Source organism: Gymnoscopelus braueri, assembly GCF_963280865.1.
Source record: "Gymnoscopelus braueri genome assembly, chromosome: 2".
NCBI classification, from domain to species: Eukaryota; Metazoa; Chordata; class Actinopteri; order Myctophiformes; family Myctophidae; genus Gymnoscopelus; species Gymnoscopelus braueri.
This window is the reverse complement of record NC_137604.1, coordinates 44,174,793-44,190,722: the sequence shown is the minus strand read 5'-3', so window position 1 is coordinate 44,190,722 and position 15,930 is coordinate 44,174,793. Positions and strand designations below refer to the sequence as shown.

General features: G+C 41.7%; 2 protein-coding genes across 3 annotated transcripts in view; both read left to right on the top strand.

Annotated features, from left to right (window-relative positions):
* LOC308073922 (T-cell surface glycoprotein CD4-like) overlaps positions 1-5,826 on the top strand; it is a 28,265-nt gene extending 22,439 nt beyond the window's left edge. Inside the window, exons 11-12 of one of the 2 annotated variants that reach the window (XM_080413199.1) lie at positions 1,333-1,458; positions 1,540-5,826. In XM_080413199.1, coding sequence (XP_080269325.1) covers positions 1,333-1,458; positions 1,540-1,567 — 154 coding nt within the window. In that variant the 3' untranslated portion in view covers positions 1,568-5,826. Of the gene's footprint in view, positions 1-1,332 lie in introns of both variants that reach the window. The other variant, XM_080413198.1, reaches the window with a different exon arrangement.
* Positions 1-15,729, top strand: part of LOC308095751 (ubiquitin carboxyl-terminal hydrolase isozyme L1-like) — a gene marked incomplete at its 5' end in the record, with an annotated part of 54,075 nt that extends 38,346 nt beyond the window's left edge. Inside the window, one exon of the mRNA XM_080442793.1 lies at positions 14,752-15,729. Coding sequence (XP_080298919.1) covers positions 14,752-14,835 — 84 coding nt within the window. The 3' untranslated portion in view covers positions 14,836-15,729. The remainder of the gene's footprint in view (positions 1-14,751) is intronic.
* Between the last annotated feature and the right edge of the window lie 201 nt (positions 15,730-15,930).

Here is a 15,930-nt window from a genome sequence, read left to right as displayed (position 1 = left end):
ATACGTAAACAGCTAATCTCGGGCACCGCTGGACCGATCGGCATGAAACTTTGCATGCACACTCCCAGTAGGCCAAGGAAGAACCGCTGCCAATTCACAATTATTATTATTGTCTCCGCCAGGCCGAAAGGCATGGCGAGAGAGTATGTTTTTCACCCTGTCGGTCCGTGTGTCCGTGTGTGTGTGTGTCCGTCCGTCCATCTGTCTGCAGCTAATCTCAGGCACCGTTGGCCCGGTCGCAGCGAAACTGTGCACACACACTCCCTGGATGCCAATTCAGAACCTCTGCCCCAAATATTTCTCATGAACCTTTTATAGCGCCACCAGGAGGCCGATTTGTGCAAAACATATTTTTTGACAGTACTCCTACAGATTTTGTCCAAAAATCACGCAAATCGCTACACAGTATCTCTAAAGTCATTAAACGAAACAGGTCTTTCAGATTTTTTTGATTGGCTAAAATGTCTTCCAAAGTTTGCAGGAGTGCTCTGTTTTAAACAAAATGCCTCAAATCATGAACACAGCATGCAATTTCCGTGAAATTTTGCACGCACATTCCCATTAGGCCGAGGAAGAAATGCCACTTGAAAATTTTCCAATCAGCCTCATGGTGGCGCTATAACAGGCCGATTCATGTTTTTACCTATAACTGCACCAATCTGTGTAAAACTTTGTATGCACACTCCCAAGAGGCCAACAAAAAACCACTGCCCTGCATTTTTCAAATCTGCCTTTTATAGCGCCACCAGGAGGTCGACTTATGTAAAACACATTATTTTATACTACTCCTTCCAATTGTATCCAAATTCCACGCAAATCGGTACACATGATCTCTATAGTCATGTGATCAAGACGGATGTGTTTGATTTTTCATATTCTATCCTGATTGGCTAAGATTGACATCTAAAGTTTGCATTATTGGCTTGTTTTGAACAAAATTCCGCAAATCATGAACGCACCGTCCGATTGCGGTCAAACTTTGAGTTTGCACGCACATTCACACTATGTTGAGGAACAAATGCCACCCTTTTAACATTGGCCTGTTATAGCGCCACCAGCAGGTCTAATTTAGCAAAACAAGTGTTTTTAACAAAATGCCTCAAATCATGAATGCAGTCAGGGTCCAATTGTCATGCAAGGCCTAAGAACAAATGGCACCCTTTTCACATTGGCCTATTATAGCGCCACCAGGAGGCCACAATAGCCTACCTGACCTGGCGGAGACCTGTGCTCCGAGGAGCACTTTTTCTAGTTGATTATTGTTGTCTTGGTTGAATGCTGCCTCTCTTTCTACTCTACTGTCCTACTGCTTGTGCTCTCGTCTCCTTCCAGGAAGAGACAGCAGCGTGGAGGTCCACACACCACAGGTCCAGACTCCACCTATCAGAGTCTCCAACCAGCCACTATGAATCAGGATACTTATGATGTTATGATACCATCTACAGCACAACCTCATAAGTATGACCTCATAATCACCACTTTTCCACAATTGATTGGTTGTTGTGTTGGTTGTGATGCTCCTATTCCTATTCCTTTCAGGAAGAGGCAGCAGCGTGGACGTCGTTAGCATGAGGAGATTCACCTGGTTGCTCTGGACAGATCATTTAGCTTCCCAGCTCTGTATGTTTTGTCGCTCCCATGTGCTCCTGGTTTTGTTAGATTTATCATTCAACTGGTCTTTATTTTCCATTCATCCATGCTCTTCCCTACATACTAGGTGACAAGGCTGTCTTTATTGTCTCCGCCAGGCCGAAAAGCATGGCGAGAGTGTGTGTGTGTGTGTGTGTGTGTGTGAGAGATCCCTGGATGCCAGAGCAGAACCCTACATTTTTCACATGGGTCTGTTATAGCGCCACCAGGAGGTCGCTTTTTGCCAAACACATTTTTTGACAGTGCTCCTACAGATTTTGTCAAAAAAATCCAGCAAATCGGTACACAGTATCTCTATAGTCATTACACGAAACTGGACTTTTCATATTCCATCCTGATTGTCTAAGATTGGCTTCCAAAGTTTGCAGGAGTGCTCCGTTTTGAACAAAATGCCTCATTTTTTTTTAAATCAGCCTCATGGTGGCGCTATAACAGGCCAATTAGTGTTTTTACCTAGAGGCCAAGGAAAAACCTTTGCCCTGCATTTTTCACATTTTATATTTCCACCAGGAGGCCGACTTATGTAAAAAAAATATATATATATATATATATATATATATTACTCCCAGATTTTATTGAAAATGCACGCAAATCGGTACACATGATCTCTATAGTCAAGTGATCAAGACGAATCCGTCTGATTTTTCATATTCCATCCTGATTGGCGAATTCCGAACATTGCTGGCCCACAATAACCTACCTGACCTGGCGCAGGCCCGGCGCCAGGATGAAATGACTGAGGGTGCACACCAGTCGCACGCGCGCACGGGCGCGCACACTCTTTCGCGCACACTCTTTCGCGCACTCTTTCTTTCTAAATAAAGGGGGCACAATTTGAAACTGAGGGTGCCAGGCCCCCTCAGGCCCCCCCGTGGCGCCGGGCCTGACCTGGCGGAGACCGTCGAGTTCTCTTCTGAAATGTGGACCAAGAGGATCAAGACACAGTCAGAACCCTGTGGTTCTCCTGCCAATAGAACCATGATGAATGCCAGCTCCAAAGACCAGGAAATGTGTGAAAGAGAGAGTGATGTTGGTCGACTGGGCAGGACAAGTTGCGCAATATATGAAAATATCTGAAGCCAATGTGAGTGTCAGATTATGATAAGACTTGAATATTGAATATTACATTTGTTAAGACAAATTATAGGAATATAAAAACTAGGACTGTCAAAATAACTTGACTTAACTGCGCTAATTAACTTATGAAATGAAAGAGATTAAACATTTTAACGCAATAACAGAGAAAATTTGGTTGGAGGATGTGAGTGAAGTGAATGAGGTGGAATGAGGGCAAAGGTCAGAAATGTAGAATGAGAACAGCCAATGTTGTTCTTAGACAATTTAGATAGCATGTTATGTAGACCGATGCCAGGTCATTGTTGATGAAAGGTCATCAAGGTCATTGATCCTATAGTGTGTATAGTTTCAATGTACAGATTATTGACTTTTGGGGATATTCTACTGTTAGACTGATGATAGGTTCTTGGTTAACTTATATCCTAGATTACTATTTCTATGCATTTGATGTATTACCTTGTGCTGTCCTTGCTTACTGTAAATCACTCTGGATTAAGAGCATCTGCTAAATGCCTAAATTGTACTTGTAAATTGTACTTTAAACTTTTAAACCCAGAGTCATGAATAACATTTTCATAACAAATTTTCAGAGTTATTAGCCTCTTCCTCTCCTCTCAATTCAGGTCTTCCAGTAAGTTAGCTCTATACAGAGAAGAGATTTACATCTCACTCCACGCTCTGTGAAGGGCCCATTTACTGGGTGGTTCCTAAAACTCGCCTCATTACCTGGAGTAATGCGGCTTTTGCTTTGGAATGCCGTCTGAGGATCTAACAGGCTAGCAAGTCAGTGTCATCTTTTAAATCACTTATGAAAATCTACTTAAATGTCGAGGCCTTTTCATAGTGTTTATTTTATTCTTTCTTTTATCCGTGATAATCTCCCTGTATGCCTTTTTCATGTTTTTATTCATGTTATTTGATGGTATTTGTTTTTAATTTATGTTTATTTCATGTTTAGATTTGTACGTTGCCGTTTTAACTCTTATTACCTTGCTTTATTGTCTCCGCCAGGCCGAAAGGCATAGCGAGAGAGTATGTTTTACCCCCTGTCCGTCCGTCCGTCCGTCCGTCCGTCCGTCCGTGTGTCCGTCCGTGTGTCCTGTCCTGTCCGTGTGTTACCAGCTAATCTCTGGCACCGTTGGCCCGGTCGCTGCGAAACTGTGCACACACTGCCTGGATGCCAATTCAGAACCTCTGCCCCAAATTTTTCACATGGGCCTGTTATAGCGCCACCAGGAGGCTGATTTGTGCAAAACCCATTTACTCCTACAGATTTTATCCAAACATCACACAAGTCGGTACACAGTATCTCTATAGTCATGTGATCAAGACGGATCTGTCCGATATTTCATATTCCCCCCAGATTGGCTAAGGTTGGCTTCCAAAGTTTGCAGGATTGGTCCGTTTTGAACAAAATGTCTCAAATCATGAACACAGCGTGCGATTTCCCTGAAAACTTGCATGCACATTCCCACTAGCCCGAGAAAGAAATGCCACCCTTTTCACACTGTTCTGTTATAGCGCCACCAGTTGGCCACAATAACCTACCTGACCTGGCGGAGACCTGTGCTCCGAGGAGCACTTTTTCTAGTTATTATTCAAATCGGCCTGTTAAAGCCCATCATGAGGCCGATTTTGGTTTAAAAAATAATTTCATCTACTACAGATTTTGTCCAAAACTCACTCAAATTGGTACACCTTATCTTTGTAGTCACGTGATCAAGATTTATCTGTCAGATTTTTCAGATTCCATTCCGATTGGCTACAAATGGCTTTCAAAGTTTTGCGGGAGGGGCTCGTTTTGCACAAAATGCCACAAATCATGAACGCAGTGTCCAATTGCTGTGAAATTTGAACACACTCCAGCGGCGGACTGGCCATTTGGCGTACCGGGCAAATGCCCGGTGGGCCGCTGGGCAAATGCCCGGTGGGCCGCTGGGCCAGTGGGCCACTGGGCCACCCAATTTTTTTAAAAATATATTTTCGCTCCCGTTTAAGGATTATTACGATCATTTCTGGGTCGCGCGGCCCAATTATTAGTTACGTTAATGTTTGGGCTGGGATGCTTTCCAGCAGGGGCCTCAGTGCGGCTGCAGAGTTCATGTGCAGCCCAGGTCTGAAACAGTGAAACGCTCCCCCCCCCCGGTGACAAAACGGCCCGGGGGGTGGTGGGCCGGTTCGGACCAAAATGCCAGGGCTGAATCCCAGTCCGGCCCTGACACACTCCCAAGTAGGCCAAGGAATTCAAATCGGCCTCATGGTGGTGCTATAACAGGTTACACCACAGCCCTGGGTAGGCAACCTGGCCTGGTGGAGACCTGCGCTCTGAGGAGCAAACTTTTCTAGTTAACCACTGTAAACCCTATTCTGGGCATGTCATCACAGGTGTGTGAAAATAGGTGAACATTCAGCGAAATTAGCCGATCTACAATCTCACAACGCACGTTATTGTGCTGTGTTGTGTGATTGTAGATCAGCTATTAATATTTTTTTAGTAAGTATTTTCACAGAACAGATTTAGTGTAGAGGGAAAAAAGAAGAGGGTAAGCACTCTTTCGATATCTTCAGCTGAGAAGTACAACTTGTTTCCCAATAAGCCTCCAGCTACTCATGGTTGATGGTTGAAAGATGTCATGTTTCATTTAAAACTATAGAGAAGATAAAATGTACCCAAAGGGAATGAAAGGTTCAATTCACACAAGACAAGAATGTGTAGACAAAATGTGTATAGCTGTATGCTGAAACCTTTTATTTACCCCTCTCCATATTTTATTAACATTTTTATTTGCTGTGTGTTTTTCTTTACTATTGTAATTATTATATTGGTTTATTATTACAGCTGTTGAATGGACAGTCTGAAATGTAATGCCATTAACCAGTTAAGCCCTATAAGCCCTACTTAGTCCAGGTTTGTGACAAAATAGCCTATTTACAAGCTCACAAAGTGTTGCGACGCAAGGCGCTGTGAGCTTGTAGATCGGTTATTTTCAAGATTTTTGAAAAAGTTTAGTGATTTTTGGAAAGGTTTCGACATTTGGGGAATTCTGTTGAAATTGTTTTACCTATAATGACATGCCTTACTTACTTACTTGGGGTACGAGCTGAGTGGGTGAGTACAGTAGGTGAGAGATCAGTTTTGCGTTGTAAACTTGTAAAGTGATTTTATAAGTATATGCAACTTGGAAAACTCAATAAAGAGATGTAAAAATGTATAATCATTTGTGTGTTGTTGTAGCTTACTAATGTAGCTGATCATAGAAGTGGATGACGGCTAAAGCATCACTCCTTGAGAAGATGTTGAATTGCTGTGTGTTGAATCAAACAATCTTTATTATACTAATTCCAGATTTGTATTGTAAATTACAGTTAATCTGTACTACAGATGAACTGGATGTTGTAGACAACATAATATTTACACAACATCGTTGTACAACAGAACATTTTTTAAATTGCAAGCTCACAACGCGCTGCATTGCGGGTTCTTGAACCCTGTTCCTCTAAGACAAGTGACCCATCGTGTTGGTTTTGTACCAGCTGGGTTTAACTGCATTTACCTGATAACTCACCCCAGGTCCCTCATTTGCCAGCTAACATGGCAAGAACAACAGGATGAGTTCAACTAACATCTTGGTATAGCACAGACAACTAGCAGTAGGCCTATACTGTACTACGGTAGCATATTCTTTGTTTAGTTTAATTGTTACTAGTGTACCAGTAATGGAGAGAGAGTTTTACGTGTCATCTTGGTGTTGTGGCCCAGGCTCCACAGCCTGCCTGAAGCCAGTCAGCACACACTGTGACTCCTCAGAAACCACAGGGAGTGATTGGAAGAAGAGGAAGTTGATGGTTGCAGAATTACAACTACAGCATTAAGACATAATGCATATGCACACACACACACACACACACACACACACACACACACACACACACACACACACACACACACACACACACACACACGCATGCATGCATGCATGCATGCATGCATGCACACACACACACACACACACACACACACACACACACACACACACACACACACACACACACACACACACACACACACACACACAGGGTACCTTGCAATAATGGAGTGTACCTCACTGTGAGTATAGAATATTATGCAGAATATGCGCACACACACATGTACACACAGAGAAGCATTTGCATGCGCCCGCGCACGCACACACACCCGCACACACACACACACACACACACACACACACACACACACGTGCGTATATGTGCTTGCTTGCCAACAAACCAAACTCACTCTATTCTCATTATATTTTTCAAGAGAGACGGAGAAAGAAAAAGATTTATATGTGTGTCAAAGAGAGGGGGGGGGGTGAAATTGAAAGTAAAGATTGCAACAACAAAAATACACTGGAACTGGGACAGATTGAAGCAGAAAATATGGATAAGAATCAAAGTGGAGACTCTGAAAGTCTGAGATGGTGCAACATCTCACACTGTTTACGGCATGAGTCGCCATGTTGGATCAACAAACAGACACTTGGTTCCGAATCCGCAGTGATGCTTCGTCTCACGTCTTCACTCTCTCTTTCCAACTGTCTGTCTGTCTGTCTGTCCCATAGAGTTAAAAATAATAGAGAGGGCACCGGATATCGCCTCCCATCCACTTGCATTGAGTTGCTCACCCAGCGCATGTGCCTATTTGAACCCTTCTTCCGGGTTGGAAACGTATTGGAAAATGTGATGGGCGAGGCCTATTTGGGGCCTCGAACGCGTCACTGAAGATTCTCGAAGCCCCATGGCCTCGTTCACATACATTGGCCACACCTGCAATACCTCAAATGGCCAGCATGTTCAATTGGCTTCAATGAAACCACTGGGTTCTGGGGGCTTGGTCTGTCCTCATAAACTTGCTCATTAGCTTCTCATGCGGTTTGGTCACTATTTACCAAGCCTCAGTGACCAACGTTCTCTCGCTGTGTCTAGGCATGGCAACGTTTTTTCCCTCTATATTTGACAACAGGGAGCCATACAGTATACTGTAAGATTCAAGGTTTTGTATTGTTAAATCTTCGATACAAGTCAACTTCTTTGGTTTTCGTTCAACATTGTAACAACCATAGCAAAGAAATATTAAAGAATAGCTACAATACTAAGACAAATTGTGAACTATCTTCAGCATGATACTTTGCTTTATTGGCCATGAGTCAGCATGATTGTGCAGTAGTACAAATATGTCTTTGTGTGTGTCTATTTCTGTTTATATGCGTGCGTGCGTGCGTGCGTGCGTGTGTGCGTGCGTACGTCCGTGCGTGCGTGCGTGCGTGCGTGCGTGCGTGCGTGCGTGCGTGTTTGTAATACACCAACGCATACAGTAACGCTTGCTTGCTTATAGTTGTCCATCGAATCTGAGGGCAACTTCTACTTCTGTCCATCAGTGGTAAGTTCTTTGATGGCTGAACAGTCCAATCCTGGACTCACCTGTTTGATAGCAGGTGGGGCATGTGTAGTGGTTGTGGTGCTGTCAGCTGTCTCCAGCTGTTTGTCCTCTCCTCCTCCAGACTGTGAGTCCCATCTACGCAGCACTGCCGACTGGTGGTATGTCAGCAGCAGCCTCCTCCAGGCCCGAAGGTCTAATACAGTGCCAAGAAAACAATCAACCACTTTCAACCTGGCATCCCTATTTTGAGCATGACATTATCTTCACAACAGTTGTGAGAGGCTATTTCCCCGATTTGTCGTACGGCAAAGTATATAAGTGCTACAATGTATCTACAGTAGATAGTAGCAAGTACGTAAACTTCAAATCTAGCGTATGTCTAAACAACTATCTAAATAGTATATACTTACTGTAGCATCTGTGGACAAGCAAACTACCTACATCTATCTAAATAATGTAGTGTATTTGAACAACTAACCAACATACATCTGGATAACTAGTGTAATTAACTATGTCTAAATAGAGAAGTACTGTACTGACATAGAGTGCTACAGTATAGGGGGTGAGGTGGAGTCTGGAGAGATGTGTTTACAGAGGACCTTGTGAGGGCGGGCTCCCTGAGCCTTATATCTTCCCAGACCAACTGAGACAACTGACATAAAGACAGCCATTTGTATTCACAGAACATAATTATTTCATCTGTATCTATTTATCTTTATCTACTGGGTTCATGCCAGGGAAGGTGCCATAGGTTTATTGTTTATCTCTGCAATAAACTAGGACAGAGGAGAGAGTCTTGAGCTTATACAGCACCATAGAAAGAGAGACATTACTGTTGGGACTAAATAGGGAATAAAGAGTTGAGGCAGTGAATAGAGAAAAGTGTTGAAAGAGGAGAAGGACTGAGAGAACAACGCAAGTCTGTGGGAGTTCACTGAGGACACCTTGGCAAAAATAGCAGTTCTACAAGCACACACGCTGTGTTGCGTCACCTGGTGAGCTTACAGATCTGCTGTTTCAGAAGAAGAGATTTGGTGTGGAGGGAAAATGGAGGGGGCCTATTGGAGCCCTGGGTGGTTTTTACCCCCGGTCTCAGTAGCGGGGGGCGGGTGCGGGGAGAGACAGGCGAGTTGAGTGAAACGAGTTGGGGAAAACGCAGTCCCCACAACATCATGTACGATTCTGTGCCTATCGGTACATAACTCGGACGGCGCTTAGTCGACTAGCAGACCATCGGCCGGTCGTCGCGGGAACTCGCGCCTGGAGGCGCTCGGGCGCGACTCCTCGGCCTCAAGGTCTGCTGAGTCGGCGCGCCTCCGTCATGGTCCGGTCCAAAACTATACTTTATCGGCGAAAAAAAGTAGTCAGCGATTGTTTGAAAAAGTATTGTCCCAAGCGGGAGTCGATCCCAGACTCTAAATGCTAGTGGATTGGGAGACTAATGATTAGCAAGGTGCGCCACTGAGGCCGGTAATAATGGGTATTTGGGCTGTATTAGAATGTGACAACCCCCAACGTTCCCAACTCTTCTAATGTAGAGCGAAAGAAGCACCGCCCAGTAGGCTACTGAGACCGGGTGACCTCAGTCAATGAATGGGTTTAAGTGGTTAATCAAGCCCTCAGGGACTGAGGGTGAGTGTTTAAGGTGTGATTTCACCGTCATTATCCTTGACCTCGTAGCCTCCATTTGTGCCAGCAATGCCCTTACGCACTCCACAAATAACCATTGGCTAGAGCCTTGGTCGAGGAGAGTAGCCTACAGTGTGTAAAAATCAGATATCATGGTGTTTCTGACTAACCTCAATACTGCTTTTGTGACGACATTGTGGGGGTGACTATTGGTGCTTCCGCAAAATATTTTAAAAATGAAGATTAAAAAAAATAAAATCATCAGTAATCTCTACAACTAAGTGGGTGAAGGCAAATAATTGCAAAGCCAGAACAGTCTGTTAAGTTCAGAAAATTACACCACTTTACTGTAACGCAGCCTTTAGCACCAAGAAACGACAACAATTGGGCCTATGTCATATCATATCAAGATATTATTATCAATATATTGTCCAGTCCTACTGACAAGGGAAGACTTACACTCCAGGCTGTTTAACTATTCACCAAGATGGCTGGCCAGTGGCAGCAAGAGAGAAGGTTCAGTATCTTGCTCAAGGCCACTGGATTCGGGGATCAACCCTGGAAGCTCCCGACTCCCAGACGGCCACTCTACCTCCTGAGCCACTGCAGATACCTTGTCAATTCTTCTCTGTGTGCGGGTCTGCTGCTCACACTAATTAAAACAGAAAGGGAGCAGACATGCTTTCACTCCTGTTGTGGAGTTATTGGATTTTGTTCCACAAAACAAATGTTTTTTGGCACTGCATCATTATCGTTTTTGTTATGGCCGAAGACGGTTTACATTCTCCATGCCTGGCCTTTCGTATGGGCTCAATTTAGTGCCAATATTATGTTGTACTTGTAAAAAGATTTTGCATTTGTAAACAAATTTTGTATTTGTAAAAAAAATATTTGTATTCGTAAAAATAATTTGTACTCGTAAAAAAAATATTTGTATTCGTAAATAAAAAATTTGTATTCGTAAAAAAAAGATTTGTATTCGTAAAAAAAAGTTTTGTATTTGTAAGCAAAATATTTTTATTCGTAAAATAATTTAATTTTGTCCATAAAAAAAAGATTTTAAACTGTTTTGCTATATTTTTTTTTTTGTGTGTTTGTAACATGTGTTAAACATGTTGTAATTGTAGAATTAGATTTACAATGAACATTGTGACCAGAAAAAAACAACAGTTTGCTCGCTCGAAGATCTGTTCTACGGATTGCAAAACTTTATTTTTGGCACTCTGCACTTCCGGGTATGAGCCAATCACGTGAGGCCTTTTCCACTACCCAATCATAAAGCTCCATAGGTCTCCATGGCAACATGGCAAACGGGGTTGCCATGTTGCAACCCCAAGAGTTTTAGCTGCAACATATTTCAATTGCTCAGGAAATAAACAACGGATTACAATAATATAACATTCCCTATAATCAGTAACATGTAGGTGATACCTATGTCTATCAAATATGGTTTTATTGAAAGGCAATCAAAGGCTAGATCGAGTTTAGAAAGCAAACAGGTAATGTCAGGGGGCCTCAGTGCGGCTGCAGAGTTTGATTGAGTGTGAGACTAGGACACTCATTATCCCACATGCCATATGTCAAAATGACCGGCTTCACCGGGAATCGTGCGCGTGTATTTTGCTAAGAGATTGGTTACATAGTTTAATTGATATTAATTTATTAGTGCATTAAATTTCCCCATCCACTTTAATGGGAAAATGAAAAAACTCGATTTCAAGTATTTTTTTCTCAGAAACTGTAAGGGCTAGAGTTACAAGACTTGGAGGGGAGGTTCATAATTTAGTCAGAAATTATCCAAAAACAAAAGTACACCAGTCGGCCTCATGGTGGCGCTATAAAAGCCCCCTTTACGTTTTGGCCTTTAACTTTTGAACCGTAGGTCGTAAAATAAAAATATTTTTCCCTAGATTCCTTGGGTCATGACGCAACTCCCCATATAGGCCACGCCCATTTGCGTCATGATCGATTTTCCGCCATTTTGAATTTTCTTCAAAACACACTTTTAGCTCCTCCTCCCACATATTTTGTCAGTAATGTCCGGGCGCCTCAGTGCGGCTGCAGAGTGAGACTAGAATAATAGAGAGCACATGTTCATCAGCTTGTAATTTTCAATGCAGAACATTTATTATTACCATTTAAGAGTGCAAGAGTGATGCTTTATTATTTTATTGTTATTATTATTATTAGATAGCCTACTGTATATATGTGTGTTGGAGGGAATCACATCCTGCCAAAAACTAGACTACAGCGCTGGCATATACATATGGCCTACATATTTTTCTACACTTCTAATAGCCTACATGACTCATATATGCTATTTAATGGTAATAGAAGAAATATGTATTCATTCACATTTATGTATTTGACACAGGCCACATCAAATACGCATTTAGCCCTGTGTGTCTCATATATGTAGGCATATTTCTTCTATTACCATTAAATAGCATATATGAGTCATGTAGGCTATTAGAAGTGTAGAGAAATTATTATTATTATTATATTAATACACAACAAAAGCCAGGTAGAATCCTCCCAGGAACTGTCAAATATCTCCTAAACAATCTTTTAATAGATTTAAAGGCATACTAGGTAACGTTTTCAACTAAACTAAAGTTAAATTGTATATCTTTTGTGAGTGGCAAAAGTTTCACAACACCCACTCCATGAATTTCACCCCCGGAAGCCTTTTATTTATATATTTTCTATTGAACGTGGACGGGGGGGACTTTCCCGGGAAAATGACGTCATCTGGCCGGAAAACGGAGGCGGAAATGCACTGGTTTCCTGTTTGGCCAGGAACTACCGCAACGGTTTCCTGTTTGGCCAGGAACTACCGCGCTAATAACAAAAAGGAAGCTCACGCTGATTTTAAGAGAATGTAGGATTGGAAGATCGAAAAAGAACAGAAAAAGAAAGCACAGCTCATGGTAACTAATGCTCCACTGGCTAAGAGAAACGATGCGCAGATAGTATAAAACAATTAAAAGAACGCTTTTTGAAACGCTTCCGGCTTCCGGTGAAAACAAATGTAATTCTGGGTAATCGAGGACTACGGAAATTGTATGCAGTGACGGTAGTGACCAGCAGAGGTTGCTAAAATGTTTTATTTGTGAATCTGCATTGTACAACTTTAATTAACAATAAATATCAATTAAATAATAAAAGTTTTTGAATTATAAAATAAAAAATATTTATTAGTCCAAATTAAGTCACAGGCTTTTACATTTTTTGTAGGCCCCTCCCACTAATTGTGCAAGCCAATTACATTGTCACATGTCATCAGAGATCATGTGTAGCTTAAACGGAGTGGATTGGTCCAAAAAGAATCATGTTTTTGCATCAAACGGTTACATTTTGTGCATTTGTGGCGCCCCCTATGGATCAAAGTGGGAATGCTTTTAGGGATTCGTTGAGTAAACTACCCTTGACATGTGATTCAAATTTGGGATTGACCGGTTTTGGCCTTTTTTGTAAAAATCCCTCCCGCTAATTTTGGAAGTCATTTATTGAATGAAATTCCGTTTGGGGGTGTTTATCGTATGGGTCCAGAGATCATGTGCACCGATTTTTGTGAAATTTGGACAAAATATGTGGGAGGAGGAGCTAAAAGTGTGTTTTGAAGAAAATTCAAAATGGCGGAAAATCTATCCTGACGCAAATGGGCGTGGCCTATACGGGGAGTTGTGTCATGACCCAAGGAATCTAGGGAAAAAAAGATTTTTATTTTACGACCTACGGTTCAAAAGTTATAGGCCAAAACGTAAAGGGGGCTTTTATAGCACCACCATGAGGCCGACTGGTGTACTTTTGTTTTTGGATAATTTCGGACTAAATTATGAACCTCCCCTCCAAGCCTTGTAACTCTAGCCCTTACAGTTTCTGAGAAAAAAATACTTGAAATCGAGTTTTTTCATTTTCCCATTAAAGTGGATGGGGAAATTTAATGCACTAATAAATTAATATCAATTAAACTATGTAACCAATCTCTTAGCAAAATACACACGCACGATTCCCGGTGAAGCCGGTCATTTTGACATATGGCATGTGGGATAATGAGTGTCCTAGTCTCACACTCAATCAAACTCTGCAGCCGCACTGAGGCCCCCTGACATTACCTGTTTGCTTTCTAAACTCGATCTAGCCTTTGATTACCTTTCAATAAAACCATATTTGATAGACATAGGTATCACCTACATGTTACTGATTATAGGGAATGTTATATTATTGTAATCCGTTGTTTATTTCCTGAGCAATGGAATTATGTTGCAGCTAAAACTCTTGGGGTTGCAACATGGCAACCCCGTTTGCCATGTTGCCATGGAGACCTATGGAGCTTTATGATTGGGTAGTGGAAAAGGCCTCACGTGATTGGCTCATACCCGGAAGTGCAGAGTGCCAAAAATAAAGTTTTGCAATCCGTAGAACAGATCTTCGAGCGAGCAAACTGTTGTTTTTTTCTGGTCACAATGTTCATTGTAAATATAATTCTACAATTACAACATGTTTAACACATGTTACAAACACAAAAAAAAAAATATATAGCAAAAAAGTTTACGAATAAAAATATTTTGCTTACAAATACAAAACTTTTTTTTACGAATACAAATCTTTTTTTTACGAATACAAATCTTTTATTTACGAATACAAATATTTTTTTTACGAGTACAAATTATTTTTACGAATACAAATATTTTTTTTACAAATACAAAATTTGTTTACAAATACAAAATCTTTTTACAAGTACAACATAATATTGGCACTAAATTGAGCCCATACATATGATGTTAAACTTGGCATTGGTAAATAAAAGTTTACGGGGTTAAAAATTGTGTTCTAGAGGCTATTTTGCACACGTATGAATACAGGTGTGCCTTGAATTCTTTTACATGTCCATTGGTGTGCCTTGGGCACAAAAAGGACCACAGTGATCTTGCCAAACTTTGCACAACCGTTTTCCTTTTCTTCCCCTCCAGGATGCTGCTGCTGTGTGTCGCGAATTTATGGAACGGGAGAAGGGCGAAGTCCGTTTCTCTGCGGTGGCACTCTGCCACAGTTAGACATCCCCAACAGGTAGAATACTTAACCACGATAGAAACCAAATTACTGTTGAGAGCTCACACACAGACATCCCCAGGCATTGCAGAATGTCCTGTACACACATACTACATCTGCAGACACTTTGCACTATATAGCACACATTGTTACACAGAGCACACCCACAACTTGCCAACAAAGCGTTATTTGCTTGCGTGTGTGTCTGTGACATTTACACATGCTCAGTGAGTCCTCTTTTCGATGCATGTTCGATACAAGCTCGCCCAAGCCCTTAATGTGATGTTACTTAGCACTGGAATTTTGTTATATTAATATTTCTACTGTTTTCTGAACTTTTATTGAGATCAGACAAACATCACTGCCTGTGAACATGTGTGAATTTGTCTGTTGTGCCTTTTGTGTGTATGTTAATACTACTTAGTTTGTGCATTTGGAATAGTTTTCATAGTTTGAGAATCTGGATTTAGAGGAGTGCCTTCAGTGGCAACTGATGATTGAAAATTGATGAGAAGAATGGGTTTTATTGGTAGAGGCCCTTGTTCAGTGAGAGGGAAGAGACTTGCCTGTGTCTTTTTTAAATGCCAGTCGCTGCTGTGTGAAGTCATGCATCTCAAAAAAGACAGAGGTAGTCTTCATAAGATGGAAAGTTCTGAATTCAGATGCTTGTGGGCACCTTAACATGATACTGCCAGTGTTACAATCCTTTGCCTTTCCCCATGTTGTGTTTTTTGAAAGAATGTTTAATTTGTAATGACTCTTGTTAATTTGCACTTTTTATTTGGGTGAGGTTTCAGTCCATGTTCTAGAAACTGTAAAGCTGTCATTTACACTGTTGGTGGGCAAAGGTCTAGAAGCCTGTTAAAAAAAAGAAGTGTCCATTTGAAAGAATTGTAGTTTTTGGGGGGATGACACTAGCCTGGTATCCAAAAAGCACCCCATTGACTCGTTTTGCAGAACTACACTGGAACTACATATGTTACGTTAGGCAACGTCGTTGCTGATTGGATGTTGTTCAAACGAATGACGAATCACAACGATCACACTGTTTTTTTTGTCCCGCCCCGCACCACAGACCAATCAGAAACCACGGTTTGATT